The sequence below is a fragment of the Myxocyprinus asiaticus genome, chromosome 29 (assembly GCF_019703515.2).
Source record: "Myxocyprinus asiaticus isolate MX2 ecotype Aquarium Trade chromosome 29, UBuf_Myxa_2, whole genome shotgun sequence".
Taxonomy (NCBI): domain Eukaryota; kingdom Metazoa; phylum Chordata; class Actinopteri; order Cypriniformes; family Catostomidae; genus Myxocyprinus; species Myxocyprinus asiaticus.
This window is the reverse complement of record NC_059372.1, coordinates 11,314,874-11,337,010: the sequence shown is the minus strand read 5'-3', so window position 1 is coordinate 11,337,010 and position 22,137 is coordinate 11,314,874. Positions and strand designations below refer to the sequence as shown.

General features: G+C 37.9%; 1 protein-coding gene across 1 annotated transcript in view; it reads right to left on the bottom strand.

Moving 5' to 3' along the window:
* Positions 1 to 1,306: 1,306 nt before the first annotated feature.
* The window catches only part of LOC127420503 (SPRY domain-containing protein 3-like), a 61,158-nt gene continuing 40,327 nt past the window's right edge, over positions 1,307 to 22,137 (bottom strand). The window contains exons 7-11 of the mRNA XM_051662848.1: positions 19,323 to 19,472; positions 12,484 to 12,541; positions 6,771 to 6,890; positions 6,447 to 6,580; positions 1,307 to 3,867 (exon numbers count right to left, since the gene is read on the bottom strand). Of these exons, the coding sequence (XP_051518808.1) occupies positions 3,733 to 3,867; positions 6,447 to 6,580; positions 6,771 to 6,890; positions 12,484 to 12,541; positions 19,323 to 19,472 (597 nt within the window). The 3' untranslated portion in view covers positions 1,307 to 3,732. The remainder of the gene's footprint in view (positions 3,868 to 6,446; positions 6,581 to 6,770; positions 6,891 to 12,483; positions 12,542 to 19,322; positions 19,473 to 22,137) is intronic.

Here is a 22,137-nt window from a genome sequence, read left to right as displayed (position 1 = left end):
CCAGTATATAAAAACGGAGGGACTTTAAATCAAATCAGTGAATCAAAGCTCATTAATCATAATCTAAATCCCTTTATCCCATCACCGACTATTTGAGTATATATTAGAGCATTTACATGCACAATCTTACACCGAATATGCATAAGCCGACACCATGTAATAGGTCGTGTAAACGCCTTAAACAGGTTTCCTTTGTTGGGGTAACCTCATAAACGGTTTAAAGGTGCATTCAGTAATTTTTTCCTCATTAAAATATGTTTAACTCCTAAAGACATGAATTGTAAGTTTGCAATATTTGAAGGAAATCATGAGCACTCACATTAACATGAAGACTCCAGTCATATCAGTAACCTTATAAAAGCTGTTTTATTCTACATGGAGAGGGTCCGCACATGGGGGCTGCCATGTTAGAATCACATGACCAGCTGAATACTACTCACTTAATCTCAATAACCATTCTGTTTTTTGACACTTTCATTCATTGATAAAAGTAATCATGGCTGACTGAATACTAAATTTCTACAATGGCATCTGAAACTGAAAACTATTGATTTAAAATGATGCTGCATCCAAGCCGCTAGGTGTCGTGTAAATCCAAGATGACGCAAAGACAAAAGTTACTGAATGCACCTTTATATAAAATGGATTTTTGTCGATTACCTCGATTTCTTGTTGCATGTAAACACCTTTACCGGCAGTCTTTCTGGCTTATCCAATGTTCACAAGTGTTGTGCGCATGACTGATTACGTTTTGAGGTCAAAAGCAAAGATTAACCCAATTTTGAATCTCATGTAAACATGTTTTTTCTTGCATTGTCAGACTTTTAGAAGTGGGAGTTATCAGCGTATTGGTGTGCATGCCTATACGATAATTAACAATGGTTTTTACTACAGTAACTATAGTTTAAACATGACATCTGTAGTAAAACCATAGTAACCACAAAATTGACCATGGTTCCAACAGTCATGGTTATTACAATTACTATAGTAAAAGCATAATTAGTATATGGATACTACTGGAAAACCACTGGTAATTGTAAAAAAGGTTACAATAATATTATTTTAGTAAAACTAGTTTCTGCAACACAAAATAAAAATATTATTATATACACGTGTATATGTGTATATATATATATATATGTGTGTGTGTGTGTGTGTATACGTGTATATATATATATATATATATATATATATATATATATATATATATACACACGTGTATATGTGTATATATATATGTGTGTGTGTGTGTGTGTGTGTGTGTATATATATATATATATATATATATATATATATATATGTGTGTGTGTGTGTGTATATATATGTGTATATGTATATACACACACACACACACACACACATACATCTCATCTTGGTTACTACAATATTACTATAGTAAAAATGCTCATTTTTATAAGGGTGTAAATGCACTGTATGTTTGAAATAGCATTTTACCATTCTACTCTATTTCTGTAGTATATATTATGTATATAATGTGCATAATCTAAGGATTTTAACATTCTCTTCCTTTACTCATGATTTAATAAGACTTTCCAAAAGCTGATAACTGGACTGCACTGAAATACAAATAAATTGTGTTGATGTTGAGACAACAATGCGGCATACTACCATTTGAAAAGCTCACTGCATTTTGCTTCATATCTTTCTTTTAAATGCAAGTGTACAGTATATACTGCGTAGTATGCTGTATGCTAGGATTCCATTCCAAACTTAGCCTATGTCCTGTCATTCAGCAATCTACATGATACAACTTAAACTGAGCAGTTTGATAAAATCATTCAAAATAGTACATGCAATGTTTAGATAAGACCTGTTGAGGGAGAACCATATTAAAGGTGACAAAAACAGACAATAAATTTGGCAAAGTACATTCATGAAACATTTCATTTTGTCCCATATGTGATATGTAAAAGGAACAAGTAGAACATTATTGCAATGAGATGTGCAAAATGGCGTCTGTTTAGAAGTCTAGAGGGCAACAGGTTAATGACTGATCACCCATCAGTGTAATTTGAGGCATCTCTAAAGTGCTTTTGGCATTTGTGAACAGGACTAGTTCACATTACAGCAGACAATGCTTATAAACAGCTCAATGTTTTTCGCTAAATTAAATCCTACTCCAATGTGGCATCTGCCCTGCACAATCTGATCAAACGTCCACAAACCGCAACAAATTGTTAGAACAAAATTTACAGAAAGGCTTGGAGAAACCCACTTGAACTAAATAAAGATATACTGATCTGTTATGTTGCATTCATATTTATTTATTTATAAAACTTTAAGTAGCCTATTCAGTGCATTATGTTTCTTTTTTTTGCACTGTATCTGGTCTGGAGTTGCTGATTAGCATTCTTCCCGATGACAGAAGAATGTATAAGATATACGACTGGAGACGATACAACTCGCCTTAGAAATTACTTAATGCTGTTTACTGGCAAGCACCTTCCCTCCACCGCTTTTGAGACAGAAATAATAGCAAAAGTTGCTCTTGATTAAATTTGACATTCAGAATGAATCATAAAAAGAAAGAAAAAAAAAAAGACCATAATATGCTTTCATCACCTTCAAGATTCTTTAGGGTGTGATGGTTCTCCATTCCTTTCTGATTAAATCTCACATTAATCAACCTGTTTTTTTGTTGTTTTTTTGTTCCTGATTTGCTGAATACGTTTGTATAGCAGCCAATATATACATTTAAATATGTACTTTAAAAAAATATATAGCTCAATGCATATTTTCTATGCAATTTTTAATAAAATGTCTCTTATATTAAAGAAATTTTCCAGGTTCAATACAAGCCCAATCGACAGCATTTGTGGCATATATATATATATAAACTAAAAATCGTTGTTACAGTAAGGCTCTAACAATGAAAGTCAATGGGGCCAGTCCATAAACATTAAAATACACACAGTTCCAAAAGGATAGTCAAGATGTAAACATTACATGTTTACATGATTTCAGTGTAATAAAATCGCTTACCTTGTGCTTTACCTGTGTAAAGTTATATCAATATTACAACTTCATTGCCATGATGCCATTACGCTAATAAAACTTGTAATCAATTTTATAACATTAAAATCAAGTAGAACATAGACTTTATCACACTAAAATCATGTTTACACGTATAATGTTTACATCTTGTGAATATACTTTTGAAACAATGTATATTTTAATGTTTATGAGCTGGCCCCATTGACTTCCAATGTAAGAGCCTTACTGTAACAGCATTTGTTTTTATATCGAGGGGTGAGTTGAAATTATTTTCTGTGGTAATCAATATTATGCTACAAATGATGTTGAGTGACCTTAACTTGTATTGAACCTGGAACATTCCTTTAATTCGTTCATTAGGCTAAACAGTTTTAAAGCCCAATATTGAAGCCATAACCTTCTATATGGTCTCAGAGTAAATCATTTAAGCTGGAGTTTTAAATAATGAGTTTTAAGCTGAAATGAAGTATCTGAGAAATGCTGTTCTGTTTCTGCAGTGAAACATGCACTTATGTGGGCGTGTTAAACTTTGAAAGTGTTACACTGTTGCATTCTCAAGTGCCTTTTTGTATTTGTTTAAAGCATAAATAAACCATTCCCACCATTCTTTCTTGGTGTATCAATTCTGTCCCTGAACTTCAGCATGGTGGGTTAGTGAAATGTTGCGATTGGCTGACAGCAGGATTGGGGATATGGATTCACTAAGCTCTGCATTCATTAGCCACTGAGAGGATGGAGGTCAACTTTGACTTTTTCTCCGGTGCTGAGCAGACCGATAGTGGGGTAAAACCCCCCAGCCGGAACCACCACCTCCCTTCTGCCAATAATCTTGCCGTTTCGGGTGAAGAACACCTAGATGAGCACATAGGGGCGACAGTGAGTCAGCAATTCCACAGTCTGAGAGCAAAAAGGGGTGAGAGTGAGTCAGCATTTCCAGACAGGGTGTTTAACAGTCCTAAAAAAAACTGGTGTCTTGCACAGCAGCCAAAACTCTGGATACTTTAGAGGATTCGTAAATACAAGATGAACAAAGATTAGCACTCTACAAACATCTGCTTTGGAGCACAGACAAGGTTTTAGCATTCTTTTATTTTCCAATAAGTCTTTCCAAGGTGATTGACGGAAATGTCTGAAAGCAAATTACTCTTAAACGTATTTGGGTTTTCCTTTATCCTTAATAAACTTATTTGATGATGATGAACCAAGTGAGCTTGACAGCAAACTCATCAATATTCTTGCATAAGAGTGGAAGTGATCACATTAACTTTCACCCACTGGGCCAATGACAAACGACGCTGTGGTTAAACCATCGTGTTGATTCAACGGCCAGAAAGTTCATGATTACAGAGTTGTGCAGCCCAATGTTTTGCACAGAGGGCTCTCAATAGCATACCGTCCCACTCAGAGTCCTTAATGCATTAATCTTCTGTGAGGACTTGATTAATCATTGGCTTGATAAATGAATGTTAAACCAACTCTAGTGTGCATTAAAAACAACATCTAAAAAAAATAATGACAATTAATTTGTCTAGCTGTCAAACGAAGGCTTTGAGGTCTTTGGTAACAAGTTTGAGTTGGGTGTTTGTGGTTAAAAAAAAAAGAACCGTTTTGCATTTATTACACAAACGATGAAAGGTGCACAGACAAAAAGTCATTAAATTATGATTGATCGGTCAGTCAAATATAATGAGAAAATGTAGGGTAAAACTGCAATCACTGAACTATCCTTAAAGACAAAAATGTATCCCCAGAAGCTAAATCTGACAAAAACATCCTTTAGTAATATCAAGGTATAAATTATTTATAAATGAAGTAATTTTTTTTGGGGGGGATTCAAATGGTTTTCTTTTAGGAGGTAAAATTAGGTTTAAAGTTAGTCTGTAGTCAATATGATTAGATATACACTGGTTGCCAAAAGTTTGGAATAATGTACAGATTTTGCTCTTCTGGAAAGAAAATGATACTTTTATTCACCAAAGTGTCATTCAACTGATCACAATGTATAGTCAGGACATTAATAATGTGCAAAATTACTATTAAGAATTGGAAAAAATTTCAGAACTTCTTAAACTACTTCAAAGAGTTCTCATCAAAAAATCCTCCACATGCAGCAATGACAGCTTTGAAGATCCTTGGCATTCTAGCTGTCAGTTTGTCCAGATACTCAGGTGACATTTCACCCCACACTTCCTGTAGCACTTGCCATAGATGTGGCTGTCTTGTCGGGCACTTCTCACGCACCTTACAGTCTAGCTGATCCCACAAAATCTCAAAGGGGTTAAGATCCATAACGCTCTTTTCCAATTATCTGTTGTCCAATGTCTGTGTTTCTTTGCCCACTCTAAACTTTTCTTTTTGTTTTTCTTTTTCAAAAGTGGCTTTTTCTTTGCAGTTCTTCCCATAAGGCCTGCACCCCTGAGTCTTCTCTTTACTGTTGTACATGAAACTGGTGTTGAGCAGGTAGAATTCAATGAAGCTGTCAGCTGAGGACATGTGAGGCGTCTATTTCTCAAACTAGAGATGTCAAGTAATTTTTATTTGTATAGCGCCTTTCACAACACACATCGTTTCAAAGCAGCTTTGATGCAAAGCTGATGCAGGCAGAAATCAGTTAGGTGCATCGCAGTACAACCGGCTGGTAAAGTCCAAGGTTCAGGCAATGGCATATGAAGTATCCCATGTCTTATGTTTCAAGTTGGCATCAGTTCATCCTCTGAAGTCCATCGTAATAATTATGTACTTATCCTCTTGTTTAGTTGTACATCTGGACTTCCACATCTCTTTCTGTCCTTGTTAGAGCCAGTTGTCCTTTGTCTTTGAAGACTGTAGTGTACACCTTTGTATGAAATCTTCAGTTTTTTTTTTGCCAATTTCAAGCATTGAATAGCCTTCATTCCTCAAAACAATGATTGACTGTCGAGTTTCTAGAGAAAGCTGTTTCTTTTTTGCCATTTTTGACCTAATATTGACCTTAAGACATGCCAGTCTATTGCATACTGTGGCAACTCAAAAACAAACAAAAAAACAATATTAAGCTTCATTTAACGAACCAAATAGCTTTCAGCTGTGTTTGATATAATGACAAGTGATTTTCTAGCACCAAATTAGCAATTTAGCATGATTACTCAAGGATAAGGTGTTGGAGTGATGACTGCTGGAAATGGGGCCTGTCTAGATTTGATCATAAATGACTTTTTTCAAATAGTGATGATGCTGTTTTTTACATCAGTAATGTCCTGACTATACTTTGTGATCAGTTGAATGCCACTTTGGTGAATTAGAGTACCAATATCCTTCTGAAACAGTAAAATCTGTCCATTATTCCAAACTTTTGGCTGCCAGTGTATGTATAAAACAACAGAAAACAATGGTATGTCCTCATATAGATAGCTAGGTAAATGTGTGTATGTTCATTTGAATGAGTTGATTACCATGACTTTCCGGCCCTCGTGTTCTTGCTCTGGGTTGTCTGCCTCTTCCTCATCTTCATCGTTCAAATACATTAGGTTTTCAACATGCCCCTGCTTCGGTTGTACATCCACCGCTTCCCAGTCGTCAATTTCATCTGATGGAGAGACAGGTTAAGCTAGATTCAAGGCTATGAGTACAAAACTTCATATGGTTCTAAGATGCATTGCTTAACTGCAAAACTGAACCAAGTATGTATTTTCAATAAAATGGTTTCTTCTAAAACTCCTTGTGACCTACAGAATGCCAATATGAAAAGTAACTGAGCATTATTCAAGGGCTCTCACCTTCAAAGTCCAGCATGTAGTCCCTAGGAAACATAATTCCACAGCCCATGATGTCCCCTTCAAAACAGCGTGGGCCAAACTGGTCTCCAACTCCACTGCCATGGAAGATCTTCCCATCATCTATGAAGCAGATAGGACAGATTGTTTACATGAGGTTCCTCCCTTATAGTTGGATAGTCTGGATTACATTGACTATAACATAGTATCTGTTGTGATGCCTAAAATAATAATAAACATGTACTCTTTGACTACTGAACATCATTGCAAAGAGCATGAAATTCTGTGAAGATTTGCAAAGTAATTTAATCATTTGCATAGCGTATCCTCACCCATACCTATTATATCACTTCTGAAGATATGGATTAAACAACTGGAGTCTTATGGATTACTTTTATGTGGCCTTTATGTGATTTTTGGAACTTCAAAAGGTCTCCATTCACCATTCCCTTGCATTGTAAGAAGTAACAGAGCTGAGATATTCTTTTAAAAATCTTCATTTGAGTTCAGCAGAAAAAAGCAAGCCATACACATTTGGGATGGCATGATGGTGAGTCGATGATGAGAGAATTTTAATTTTTTGGGTGAGCTATCCCTAAGCTATCCCCTTTAAGTACTTAAAATCCATGGAAAAAAATTAGAATGAAAAATACTTCCGGAACCAAAATGGCTGAAAAAGTGGACAAGCATTGTTGTGCTCTAAATGGGTAGGATTTGACAGGTGGTATAGAATTTTCTTCCGTAAAGAATTTGGTATAAAATTTCACCATCACATTAAGACTTTGTTGAGATCTGTATTTCCATATGGGCATTGAATGCTGTTGAGATTTGGGGAAGAACTCAAAAGTGAGTTGTCAAACAATCTCATAATTGTCCTGCAATTAAATTGTTACACAGAGGATTTAGATACATCTTTTGTGGTTGACCCAGATATAGCCTTGGACCAGAAATAGAGGTTAAAAGTCAAGAAGTAAATTGGAAAGAATTTTAGGATACAGCGTGTACTTTTCGTCAGAAGCATCTTATTTAAGGCCTGATGTGAACCCGAATAGCTCCACACTAGCTCTGCATTCCTTGCACATTTGCTCTTAATGATCCAAAGATGTCGTACACTCTTTATCCAGAAACTGACAAGATGAAGCAGTGAAGAGCTCTCGTGCTTCTCGAAATTTCTCATAAGCAATAAAAAATCTATGCTCTCTGTATTTGAGCAGACAACAAAACAAAAGATGTCAAGAAAGAGACGACAACAATAAAGAACAAGTAAAATAAAAACATGGCAAGTTAGCCTGTAGACAAAAACACTTGCAGTGCATGACTGGTAAATATTTGTAGAGTTGTCATGGGACCCGTTTCCAGTTCAGGATACCGTTTAAACAATCCCTATCTGAACACGCGGCGGGAGATGAAGACACTGTATCATTATGATTCCCATGTGGGCCCCGGTCCCAACACCACACTCTTAGCAAACACTGTGGGAGAGGAAGGCGACTAAAAATAGACTATGGGGCTTAGGCGCACTCTCTCAACAGGCCTGCTGGAGAGATTTCAGGTCCGTTGGCACCTGAGCTGACAGGAAATGGTACACCGGAGTGCAGAGAGGGTTTTCTTAGAATGACAGAGCTTTTCTCAGAGTCCCGTCTGGAAAAGACTAGGAATGATCGCAATGACTTGATCGCTTCCGCAAACAAGTAGGGCTAAGTATGGAAAAACTATTTGGTTGTTCAGGTCATCAACAAGTATTTCCCTTTAAAGTAACCTAAACAGGGAAGGGTCAGGTACCCCCCTTCCACAATTACCATATCTGACCTGAACAAGCCTGATTTGGAGCTCTGAAACTGCAAACAATTTCGACCCACTTGGCTTGGTTAGCTGTTGCATTAAGAAAGAAAGTGGGGGGAGCACTGACATTCCCTGCTCGCATAAGCTGTGACGATCAAGTTTTTACTGCCGCAAGTCTTCAGTTCCAAACTGCAAGACTGGTTACTCTGTTTATCCCGAACAAATTTATTACCCTGACATCCAACTTAATTTCTCCAACAAATTGAGATACAAATAGCCCAGCTGTCCTTGGCTATGATGCGAGCGAGGACACTGACCCCAAAGCAACATATCAATGCCGCTGGCAGTGGCCGTACATGTCTCTACGGATGACTCACAGGATTATGAGTCATAGATGTGGGTCTCATATAGATCAGGGTTGGACAGTGATTCATGCCCCCCATAATTTGACCTGCCTCTGAGGCAATGCCAAAACCTCCATCAGCAGGTGCCGCAATGAGGCGCAGAAAAGACATGAACCATAAATGCGAATCCCACAAGCCAACAACAGAGTCTGACACTCCTCAAACGGCAACATACGGCACCACCCTGATGTGAGTGATGACTTCAAGTCTTCACAGCTGAGAAGACTACAAGGCAATACAAGACCTCTGTGAATTCACCTGCAAATAAATGCAATCTTCCATCAATTCACTGGGTAATTATGGGTGTCATCATCTGAGTGGAACACTGATGCCCAATTGATGCTCACTTTGAGATCTGGCTTAACTTCATGGATCAGACACATTATGGAAAACCTAAATCTATGACTGTGTAAGCTAACAAATAATATTAATGAGTGGTGTTGGGGTGCACATTTTTTGAGGCATCTCCATCGTTGCAGCCAAACCCCAAGAACTTAAATAACTTGGCAACAGTAGCAAAGCAGCATAAACTCCCCACATTACTCAAGGTCCCTTAACATGATGCATCTTTGACCCCTGCCAACAATAGGCAAACACTGAAAATTGTTTGGAAAGATGCATTTTCAGTGTTTCATCAGCTGAATGATCAACACAAATTTAAACTAGATTTGTCAAGACAAACTTTGATGTTGGCTTGAGAAAGCCTTGTCTGAAAGTTTAAAAAAGGTTAACAAGCCTTAAAGTCAGACAGATAGACAGACTGACAAATAGATAGATAAATATACATAGCACCTTTAGCTTGGGTCACACTACACAACTTTAAAGTCGATTTAAGACCCAATTTTCAGTCATGGTTGAGTTGGTATAAGGGGCTAATCGGCTCCAGTCTACAGATTTTCAATAAGTCGAAGAAAACTGCATAGTGTATGATGGGTCACAATTTCTTACCCTCCGATTAGGATTCAAATGTATGATGCTTAGTATTTTAAAATCTGTTCAGTGTAATCCTGTAGTGTAATCCAGCCTTTAAAGGTCTTATGTGTGTTCACATTTGAACGTTTTGACAGTTAAGAGTTTGAAATTACAAACATTCAGTCACAGGCCATGTCCATACTAATCCGTTTTCATTTGAAAACTCTGTTTTCAGTTTCTTAACGCCATTGTTTTCTAAAGCATGTGGTGGTGAGAGTTTATGGAGAGCGTTTTCGAAAGCTACAGTTTTAGGTGGAGGAAAACACTGCTCTAGTCTGGATTAGAGGCGTAAATTCAAGTCTACAGGATTTTGAGAATTTCTGATTGTCGGCTGTGGAAAGACGTAATTAAGATTAATCAGAAAATATACAGCAAACTAAGGTCATGTCCACACTAATATATTTTCATTAAAATGTTCATTAAAAACACACTGATTTTGTTATCTTTACGCCACTAATCCATAATGGAATTTTTTTTCCTCCACTGAAAACAGTGACTTTGAAGACACTTTTTTTTCTCCTCTTTTCTCCCCAATTTAGAAATCCCAATGCGCTCAAAGTCCTCGTGGTGGTGTAGTGACTCACCTCAATCCGGGGGGGGGGCGGAGGATGAATCTCAGTTGCCTCCGCTTCTGAGACCATTAATCCACGCATCTTATCACGTGGCTTGTTGAGCGCGTTACCGCGGAGACGTAGCACGTGTGGAGGCCCACGCTATTCTCCGCGGCATCTACGCACAACTCACCACGTGCCCCACCGAGAGCAAGAACCACGCATTATAGCGACCACGAGGAGGTTACCCCATGTGACTCTACCCTCCCTAGCAACCGGGCCAATTTGGTTGCTTAGGAGACCTGGCTGGAGTCACTCAGCACGCCCTGGATTCGAACTCGTGACTCCAGGGGTGGTAGTCAGCGTCAATACTTGCTGAGCTACCCAGGCCCCCCTGAAGACACTCTTGATAAACACATACTTTGGGAAACAATGACATAAGGAAACTGAAAACAGACTTTTCAAACAGAAACTGATCTACACTAAGGCCACATTCACACTAAAGGCCAGTTTACACTGCCCCAACAAACGCCAATTCAAACATTCTAAAGTTGGCCGTTGTATTTAGAATGTTGACAAACATAATTGCATAGCGTTCTTTTCGTGTCGTTGTTCGCCTTTGAAAATGACTAAAAAGGATGATGTTGCGAATGAAGCCAAACATGCGCGATTTAGATTGACTGTGTCTGTCACATACCAGACTGCTCAAACATTCCAAGACCCAACAAATGCCAAAACAGGCACCAACAACCAACAACCAACAAACACCAACAAACGCCAAGAGGGTGATCACACTGATCCGACAAAACCCAACAAGTGTTGGATGCTGGTGTTTGTTGCCGTTTTTTGGCATTTGTTGGGGCAGTGTGAATTGGACATAACTTTTTATTTGAAAATGCATCAATTTCACTACATTTACGCCTCTCATCCACACTAGTTTCATGCAATTTTTCTCCACCAAAAACAGTGTTTCAAAAAAGCTTTCCATTAATGCACACTTTGGAAAACGATGACATTAAGAAGCTGAAAACTGAGTAAAAAAAAAAAAAAAACTCTGAAAAATGTCTATGCCTCTTATCCACACTGGAATGGCATCATGAAAACTGAGATTTTGGAGAACGCTCTCTAGTACAGCATACTTCAGAAAGTGATGACGTTTAGACAAAGGATTTGAAAAAAAAAACAAAAAACAATCCATGTCTGTAGAATAACAGTATGCTGGCTTTGTAAAGCCAACATAACAACAGTGCAACCGCTTAAACAGACCCTCACAGCCTTACTTTCTTTCCCCTAAAAAATTAAATATGGCGCTATTCTGACTATGGTATAAAGGTTCTGAGTCACCAAACAACCATATGGTTTCACTCAGGGTGACTAATCTGCTATGGAGTGGCATAGGGGCATGGGGGAGAGTTTGAGTGTAAAGATTGCAATCTTTACATTGAGCATTTGTACAACCTTATCCGACATCAACATCCTTTGAGCTGCTCTGAAAGATGGAACCTGTGGAGTGAGATAGGGTTATTCATTCTCAAGAGGATCTGCTTCTAATCAGCATGGCTATCTCATCTCCACAATCCTCTTATCAGGGCCCAGCCCCTCCACACACCACAGAGATGGTGCCCACATATATGTGGGCTTGCAATAAGAAGATATAGAGAAGCCAAATAACAGAGCTTAAAAAAATAAAAATAAAACAAAAATCACCACCTGCAGGAATTCTGGGTAATCCAGGCATGACCAGTGATAGGAATACAACCAGAGATGATGAAATGAAGAAAAAATATGTAAACAGGATCTGGTTGTGTGAAATCATTTGTAGAAACATGACTTTATGTGGAACTATATTTTTGCATTTTCTGTAGAAATGCAACGATAGGGTTAGGAGTTTTGAAAAATCCCATTACAAAATAACATTTTATAAAGGTAGTGACAATATTTGCATGCTTTACTCCAATGTATGCATGCAACTGAGCACTATGGAAATGAGGAAGAATGAGAACTTACCTGCATGATATGCAACAGAACCTCGACTCCAGCCCGGATGCCTATTCTTTGGGTAATTCTGAGAAAGATAAAGATATAAAAATAAGATCCATATTCTAATAATTAGATAAGCATAAGACAACAGCCAGACATTATAGACACCAATAGGAGTGATGGATTTTGCCAAAATCAATGTGTTCCATTTATATTAAATAATAATAATAAAATGGCAAAAAGCACTTACAAAGAAATATGCAAGAATTTGGAAACAAGAACTTGCAACACTTTCAACAACTTCATTCAACACTTTCATATAAATGTGGTGAAAATACATTTAAATTATATGGCCCATAAACAATTACAGCATCACAGTTGATTGTTTTGGGTTATAAAGAAATATATATCGAGGGTTGTCACATAGCTCAAAGGTTACGTTTTCTGTGTACAGATTAACCATGCCAGCAAAAACATGGATAGCAGCCAATATTTGGATAAGATCTGAAAATGAGTTAACTACCATGCAAAAATGCTTTTGTATTTCTCTGTTTACATTAGAAGAGACTATTAAAGCCCATTTACATCTAGTAAAAAAAATCCTTAGACTTTAATTATGAATAAAAAAATGCATTATAAAAGGTATCTTGATGTGCTTTAGAGTGAATCTCATAAATAAATGTTTGGGTCATATTTCACTTCAGAATTCAATATACATATATATATTTTAAATTAAGTTATATTTTGCGTTAAGAAAATTAAACCTTGATTTTTTTTTTTTTTTTAGGCGAGTCCTCTATCTGCTAAACACAGAAAAAGAAAATGGCTTCTTTCCTCCTCAAGAAAATACAATCACAGCAGATGTACTGAATTACGTCTTGGTTAACATTAAGCAAAATCTGACAGGATATTCCTCAGATTCAAAAACTGCAAAGCTTAATTATCCCATGTATTGCAGTTAGTGTGCAGACTAATTGGTACCATCCATTAACATTTGACTGTACTCAATAAGTAGATCACAGGTTATCATCACTATCATTATTATTATTGCAATAGATAGTGTCTTTCCTCTGCTTGCTTAGATCCACAGCCCAACATCACTAGCTAACATTTATGGGAGATTCTATGTTTATGATTAAGAAAGTTCTATTTTTTAAAATTCCAAAAAGGAAAAAAGTTATTATTGTTTTGAAGAATATATCTTAATAGATTTTTAACATTTCTCTTTAATTACTTATTTCTACTTTTTGAGTTTTAAAATTTTTCAGAATTTTTCCCTCTCCCAGACAGAACTGTTCTCAACCATAAATTTATAATAAGTATCAAAATTAGAGGACTTCTCCATTGCACTTTTGTCCTATGAAAATGTGTACAATTTGGGTTTTTTTAATAATGAAAAAGAAAAAGAAAAAGAAATGCTGTCCTCAATGCTGTTGTCATTAAGCTACAAGCATTTCAGAGAACGACTTTAGAGTTTAACTGAAGTTATGATGGAAATGAGAAATGACTGTGGAGCACATATCGGCAGGGGCAGCAGAATGACCAATCGAGAATTTTAATTGTAAAATATTTACATGAACTGAGAGTAGCTTTATTATATACAGTATAATTGCCAAACAGGTTATTATTTATTTAAAAGTATGATTCAGCAAAAAAAAAAAAAAAAGTTCTTCAATTCAACAGCTAACTTGTTAGGCTACACTTACTCAAATTTACTGATTCACAGAGCAAATACCTGTATACGTCAGATGGAGCTCTAAAGAGATGGAGATAAGAGATGTAACAGGTGTCTAGGTGATTCTCCTCTTCATGCAGCTGAATAGTTCTGGTAGCATTTTACACAAAGTATTTTCACTATTCCTGCCTTTCTTGTCAAGGGTGCTGTTATTTGAGGGAGCGCCATGATATATAAACGGTGGCAAAACTAGATCACTCCAACGTAGCATGCTTGCAATGTTGACTGCTTTGTTGATTTTTAAACAGAAGTAAAAATTTTAATTGCAACGCTCAAATTAACAGGTTTATATATATCTGTAACATAAGTTTAGTAAATATGCGACAACTGTTCCTCACTATGAGCACTCACACTAAACTCAACAAATGTACATTCAATGAGCTGCTGAAGCTGCACGACAGAGGGAGACAGAGAGAAAGAGAGAGATGCGGAAGAGCCAATTTATTCACACAGACGCTGTAATTACAGTTTGATACAAAGAAAGGCTTTTTGATTTGATTTGTTCAACTGTATGGATTGGTTTACCAATTCTCAACTACTGTACATGTTAAAGTGAATAAAAGTGTGTGGAACATGCAGGAATGATTATATTTGTGTGCAATACCTGAAATTTCAGACACTGGTCAAGACAGTGTATTGGCGCTGACTACCACCCCTGGAGTCACGAGTTCGAATCCAGGGTGTGCTGAGTGACACCAGCCAGGTCTCCTAAGCAACCAAATTGGCCCAGTTGCTAGGGAGGGTAGAGAGTTATATGGGGTAACCTCCTCGTGGTCACGATTAGTGGTTCTTGCTCTCAATGGGGTGCATGGTAAGTTGTGCATGGATCGTGGAGAGTAGCATTAGCCTCCACATGTAGAGTCTCCGTGGTGTCATGCACAACGAGTCATGTGATAAGATGCGCAGATTGATGGTCTCAGAAGCAGAGGCAACTGAGACTTGTCCTCCGCAACCCGGATTGAGGTAACCGCGCCATCACAAGGACTTACTAAGTAGTGGGAAATGGGCATTCCAAATTGGGAGAAAATGGGATAAAAATAATAAAAAAGACAGTGTACTGGAATATGGGCCATTGCCAGGGGCGTGGTGATTTATCCACTTTAATACAGAACATGTTCCTTTCTGCAGTGCCGACAATGATGCATTCATGTCAAATAATCGACGGACGGTCGGAGAGCGAAACTATCAGGTGTACCCAAATAACTAATTTTAGTGTAGCTAACGTAGGTGTTATTTGCGCATGCAGTAGTGAGGGGCACCTGATTCAAGTGATTAGAGAGAGAACCAGAAGAGACTGAACGCGCATCTAAACATATCTCTGTCACACTAAAGCAAGCAGTGGTCTTTATCACTTTATGTCAGGAGGATCTTTTGTTTCTTTTGTCATAAATTAAAACTGTAATCCTGCTAATGGATTACAGTTGCACATTTTGTATCCTGATTATGTAATGCCATTACAAGTATTCTGTTACTCCCCAAGCCTGATTGTTAGGCATTACGAACACCTTTATGATACATTACACATACAGGTTTCAAGTAAAGTTGGTCAGGAAGAAAATAGAGACAATAGCAATGTTCTTTGTACTCTTCCTTGAAGCAAATGCTCTAGTACCAGCTTCATGTCCAGGCGTTTCTGTAATCTTGTGTTTGGGATTACACAGGATTGGTGTTGGTTGATAGAAGGATGGGGCTCAGGCCAGTGTTATGGTTAAAGTTAAGATCTTTAGATCTTTGAATTTAAATTGATTGATTTATGATCCAAGCTTGAACCACAAAACATCATTCTAAGAAAGATGATTTAACTGCAAACCACAAAACCCTGTTCACAAAAAGTTGAATATCACTTGGTCTGCTTTCCATTCATTGGGCACAGTGAAGTGTTATCTCATATCTAGCACTACGCGAGTAACAGGACTAGACCATGAAGTTGTGCAACAGAACATTTGCAAAAAAAGGTAAGGATGATAACACCTAAGGCAAATCCGACAAATAGCTCTTAACATGTAGAGACAATGGAGTGCCGTCACTGGAACCAAACACGACACAGTAAACTGTTTGCAAACATTACTTAATTTCGATTGAGTTTATTTCTGCGGCATGACATCATGATGAATGCGAGCGCATTCCGCACATTCGTACGATTACATCTGTGTTCCGTGTATAAAGACACACACAAGCAAAACAGACACTTAAACATGCCATGCAAAGCACACAAGCTATCAATCACCCCACATGCCCCAGCAACCCACATAAAAGTTGTGTATTCATCAAATAAAATTATTTACCATGAGACTCCGTTTGAGTTAAGGAGCCGTTCATTTTTACAGCGTTTTTTCCCCCCTAAGGAGACTGCAAAAGCCATTAGAGAGGAGCATCGAGCTTCCAAGAAACACAAACAGTAGCATATGTGTCCATGGTAGAGCCCTATCAGATCCATCTGGGGCTTTTATGTGTGATACTCGAGCTGCCTGCATTTCCACACTGTGGCAAAGTCAACAAGTAGTGGAGAAGCTGCCGATGAAGGCAGATGCACATCTCCGCACAACATATAGCGTAAAAATTAGGCCAAGAGGGTTCCTGCCCTTAGCAACCACAATCCGGGCATTCATATAATTGTCTGTCAGCGTGAAACAATAAACATGTAACAGAGCAACTCAAGAGATCAAATCGATTGAGTACTGATGAACTATTGGTCTCTTGAACAACAGTTCAGCTCTGAGGGAGACCAAGTGCTCCACTCCACTTGAAACGTGGATGTTCCAAAAGTCAGGAAAAGGGTTTTTAAAGAACACACATTCACACTTCCTCGATTGCTCCATGGAAAGTGCTACAGAAGCAGCTGAAACTGAACCCATGTGGCCGGATGAGAGCAGAGGAAAGAGTTGGTGTTCAAGGGGAAGGTCAGGAGGTGAAAGGGCCAAATTTCTTCTCGCAGACGTGAATGCAGAGGCTCTGGTGCGCATCTCCACCCCTCGTTAGAATGCAGAAGATCTTTGTCCTACATCCTAGCAACGCAGTGTATATTCCGGATGAATGTGTACAAGCTCGTACTGTTACAAAAAGAGGGAGGAGGTCTACGACAGGCCAGCTCCAGTCCTCGTGCCAAGGGGGTGAGGGTTCACTGATCCCAGATAAGAATTCGGCTCTTCTTCTCCCACAACTGCGTCATACGCAGACCGAAACCGGGACTGTCAAAAAGCAGTCTTAACATATAATTCGGCCCCTCTGATGTTCACGCCACAGCAGAGATCCTGTCATTACCCAGGCTGGTCGCCATTCCACGGTTTGTTCCGTATAAATGCGCGCGGCACTTCATCAAACAGCAGACTCGGACAGCGGCGACAAACGCAAACTTGATGCTTAAAAAATTAACAACCACATTGTTTGTAAACGTCTCTCCAGACACAGGATGCAGGGAACAGGGTTGACGTCCAAGGCGAGTAAACAGTAATTAGGCAGCTATGCTTAACTGGTATTTGATGTGTAATGAAACACAGATGCAAAGAGACAAAAATGTCAAGTAAAAGTCAATACATTTCTCTGAGAAGCCAGTAGTGTAGTGGCCATGCACGAGTTGACACAACAGGTTGTTTACTGTCTAGAGCTCCCAGCCTGAGAGTAATTACCCTTCACTTTCACCATGGCCATGTACAGAATGCAGGAATACAAGAAAATATTGCGACGACATTCCTGTTTCCACCGTGCTTGTTCACTATGTCTCATTAGTGACATTTCAAGGTGAAAAAGTAGATATGGATGCAATAAGGTACAATTAAGGCAGTGTTTCAGAGGAACAGTTGTTTCAGAAGAATAAATATTTCATAGACATAGAAAGGTAAAACAAGGACATTTATTGAGGAATTAAATGGGGTAAGTGTTCTTTTAAGGTTTAAAGGGATAGTTCACCCAAAAATAACATTTCTGACACCATTTACACACTTGCATGTTGTTCCAAACACGTATCAACCCTCTACGATCATGTTGGAGAAAGAATCTCCATTGGCTTTTTGTTTTTACTCACCAGACTTTTGACAACATGTAAGCGTAATGCAACTAAAGATATTAAGCAAACCGAAAAAGGGCGACTCTTCATATATATATATATATATATATATATATATATATATATATATATATATATATATATATATATATATATATATGTTTACGCAATATAGTATATTGTACATTTTATTTTTATATTTCGCCTTGTCATTTTAATCACATTTAAGCTTTTTAAAAATGTAAAAATTTCACATTCTGTCAATTTATATGATGTCATGAAATTGCATTTTTAATAATGATACAAGCTGTTGTCACAATTTGAAATTCTATACACATTTTTAACAAAAAAATTCACAAGGTTGGAACCTAATAATGAAATTTAGGACGGTCACGATTATGAAATTTGGCTGATGATTAATTGTCAAACAAATAATTGCGATTATGAAGATTAATTGCCGGTTTTAGGTCTTTCATGAAAATGATGATTAATTATCATACAAATTGTCACTGTGTGCTTCATGCACACAAAATCATTTATACAAATTTAGCTTGGGTCATATAATAAAATAAGGGTATATGATTTCCTAACCTTAAGGCTTAAACTGGAAAGACTTTGGTTTCATGAGACGTTCCGAGTTCAACTGAATGAGACACAAACGCGTTTACCTGCGTGCTCATGAGACATGCAGGGAAAGAGGAGGTGCAAGAGTGAAATGTGAAATGTTAACATTTACTCATCAGTAGCTAATAACAGACATATTTTAGTCGCATATGCAAGTGATTTACTCGCAATATAGAGGGCTGCGTATTACTTTTTCTCCTGAAAACACAAAAGGATGTGTTTAACAGAATGACTGCCTCAGTCACCATTCACTAGAAAAAAAAAGTGAATGATGACTGAGGTGCACATTTAGCCTTATATCGCCTTTTCTATTCCAAGGAAGATAGAAAGTCAAAAAGGTTTCGAACAACATACGGGTGTGTAAATAATGACAGAATTTTCATTTTTGGGTGAACTATGCTTTTAAGTATACACTTCTAAATATTAAACTTTGTTTGAAAATTTAGAAGATGCCTTTAATCGAGAGTGACTTGCAAGGGAGAAATAATACAACAAATAACTTACTCTCCTTGCCAGGCCCAGGGCGATATAACACTTCTCTCCAGGATCCACGATATCCACTTCAAAGTAGTGACTTCGTGTGGTGAGGGGCTGACGAGCCTGAGCCAGACCTACGTCCATGACGCTCTTCCCTTTCCCAGCATATTCCAGAAGCTGTGGCAGAACACGTCATAATTTTAATTCATATAAATGTCAGACCATCAGAGAACATTACAAATGGTGTAATTCAGAGATTTAAACTATAGAATTATTTCTAAAGTTATCAAGGTTTGCTATAAGAATAACTTGGGTATCTACTGTAATAGTTAGGCTGCCAGTAAGGAGGTTTGAGAAGACAAATTTGTTGCTCTGCTAACATACCTGACTAAATTTCAAGCTTGTTTCAAAGAGGAAAATCTTGATACCAATTTATCATTAAATTTATTTAGCCAGCCAAGTAATCTAGAATCAAAGAATATATACCTATATGTATGTAGGTGTGTGTGTGTGTGTGTATATATATATATATATATATATATATATATATATATACACACACACACACACACACACACACACACACACACACACACACACACACACACACACACACACACACACACAGTTGTGCTCAAAAGTTTGCATACCCTGGCAGAAATTGTGAAATTTTGGCATTGATTTTGAAAATATGACTGATCATGCAAAAGAACTGTCTTTTATTTGAGGATAGTGATCATATGAAGCCATTTATTATCACATTGTTGTTTGGCTCCTTTTTAAATCATAATGATAACAGAAATCACCCAAATGGCCCTGATCAAAAGTTTACATACCCTTGAATGTTTGGCCTTGTTACAGACACACAAGGTGACACACACAGGTTTAAATGGCAATTAAAGGTTAATTTCCCACACCTGTGGATTTTTAAATTGCAATTAGTGTCTGTGTATAAATAGTCAATGAGTTTGTTAGCTCTCACATGGATGCACTGAGCAGGCTAGATACTGAGCCATGGGGAGCAGAAAAGAACTGTCAAAAGACCTGCGTAACAAGGTAATGCAACTTTATAAAGATGGAAAAGGATATAAAAAGATATCCAAAGCCTTGAAAATGCCAGTCAGTACTGTTCAATCACTTATTAAGAAGGGGAAAATTTGGGGATCTCTTGATACCAAGCCAAGGTCAGGTAGACCAAGAAAGATTTCAGCCACAAATGCCAGAAGAATTGTTCGGGATACAAAGAAAAACCCACAGGTAACCTCAGGAGAAATACAGGCTGCTCTGGAAAAAGACGGTGTGGTTGTTTCAAGGAGCACAATACAACGATACTTGAACAAAAATTAGCTGCATGATCGAGTTGACAGACAGAAGCCTTTACTGCACCAATGCCACAAAAAGCCTGGTTACAATATGCCCGACAACACCTTGACACGCCTCACAGCTTCTGGCACAATGTAATTTGGAGTGACGAGACCAAAATAGAGCTTTATGGTCACAACCATAAGCACTATGTTTGGAGAGGGGTCAACAAGGCCTATAGTGTAAAGAATACCATCCCCACTGTGAAGCATGTTGGTGGCTCATTGATGTTTTGGGGGTGTGTGAGCTCTAAAGGCACGGGGAATCTTGTGAAAAGTGATGGCAAGATGAATGCAGCATGTTATCAGAAAATACTGGCAGACAATTTGCATTCTTTTGCATGAAAGCTGCACATGGGATGCTCTTGGACTTTCCAGCATGACAATGACCCTAAGCACAAGGACAAGTTGACCCTCCAGTGGTTACAGCAGAAAAAGGTGAAGGTCCTGGAGTGGCCATCACAGTCTCCTGACCTTAATATCATCAAGCCACTCTGGGGAGATCTCAAACATACGGTTCATGCAAGACGACCAAAGACTTTGCATGACCTGGAGGCATTTTGCCAATACGAATGGGCAGCTATACCACCTGCAAGAATTTGGGGCCTCATAGACAACTATTACAAAAGACTGCACGCTGTCATTGATGCTAAAGGGGGCAATACACAGTATTAAGAAATAAGGGTATGCAGACTTTTGAACAGGGGTCATTTCATTTTTTTCATTGTTGCCATGTTTTGTTTATGATTGTGCCATTCTGTTATAACCTACAGTTGAATATGAATCCCATAAGAAATAAAATAAATGTGTTTTGCCTGCTCACTCATGTTTTCTTTAAAAATGGTACATACAGGTGCATCTCAATAAATTAGAATGTCGTGGAAAAGTTCATTTATTTCAGTAATTCAACTCAAATTGTGAAACTCGTGTATTAAATAAATTCAATGCACACAGACTGAAGTAGTTTAAGTCTTTGGTTCTTTTAATTGTGATGATTTTGGCTCACATTTAACAAAAACCCACCAATTCACTATCTCAAAAAATTAGAATACATCATAAGATCAATAAAAAAAACATTTTTAGTGAATTGTTGGCCTTCTGGAAAGTATGTTCATTTACTGTATATGTACTCAATACTTGGTAGGGGCTCCTTTTGCTTTAATTACTGCCTCAATTCGGCGTGGCATGGAGGTGATCAGTTTGTGGCACTGCTGTGGTGGTATGGAAGCCCAGGTTTCTTTGACAGTGGCCTTCAGCTCATCTGCATTTTTTGGTCTCTTGTTTCTCACTTTCCTCTTGACAATACCCCATAGATTCTCTATGGGGTTCAGGTCTGGTGAGTTTGCTGGCCAGTCAAGCACACCAACACCATGGTCATTTTACCAACTTTTGGTGCTTTTGGCAGTGTGGGCAGGTGCCAAATCCTGCTGGAAAATGAAATCATAAAAAGCTGGTCAGCAGAAGGAAGCATGAAGTGCTCC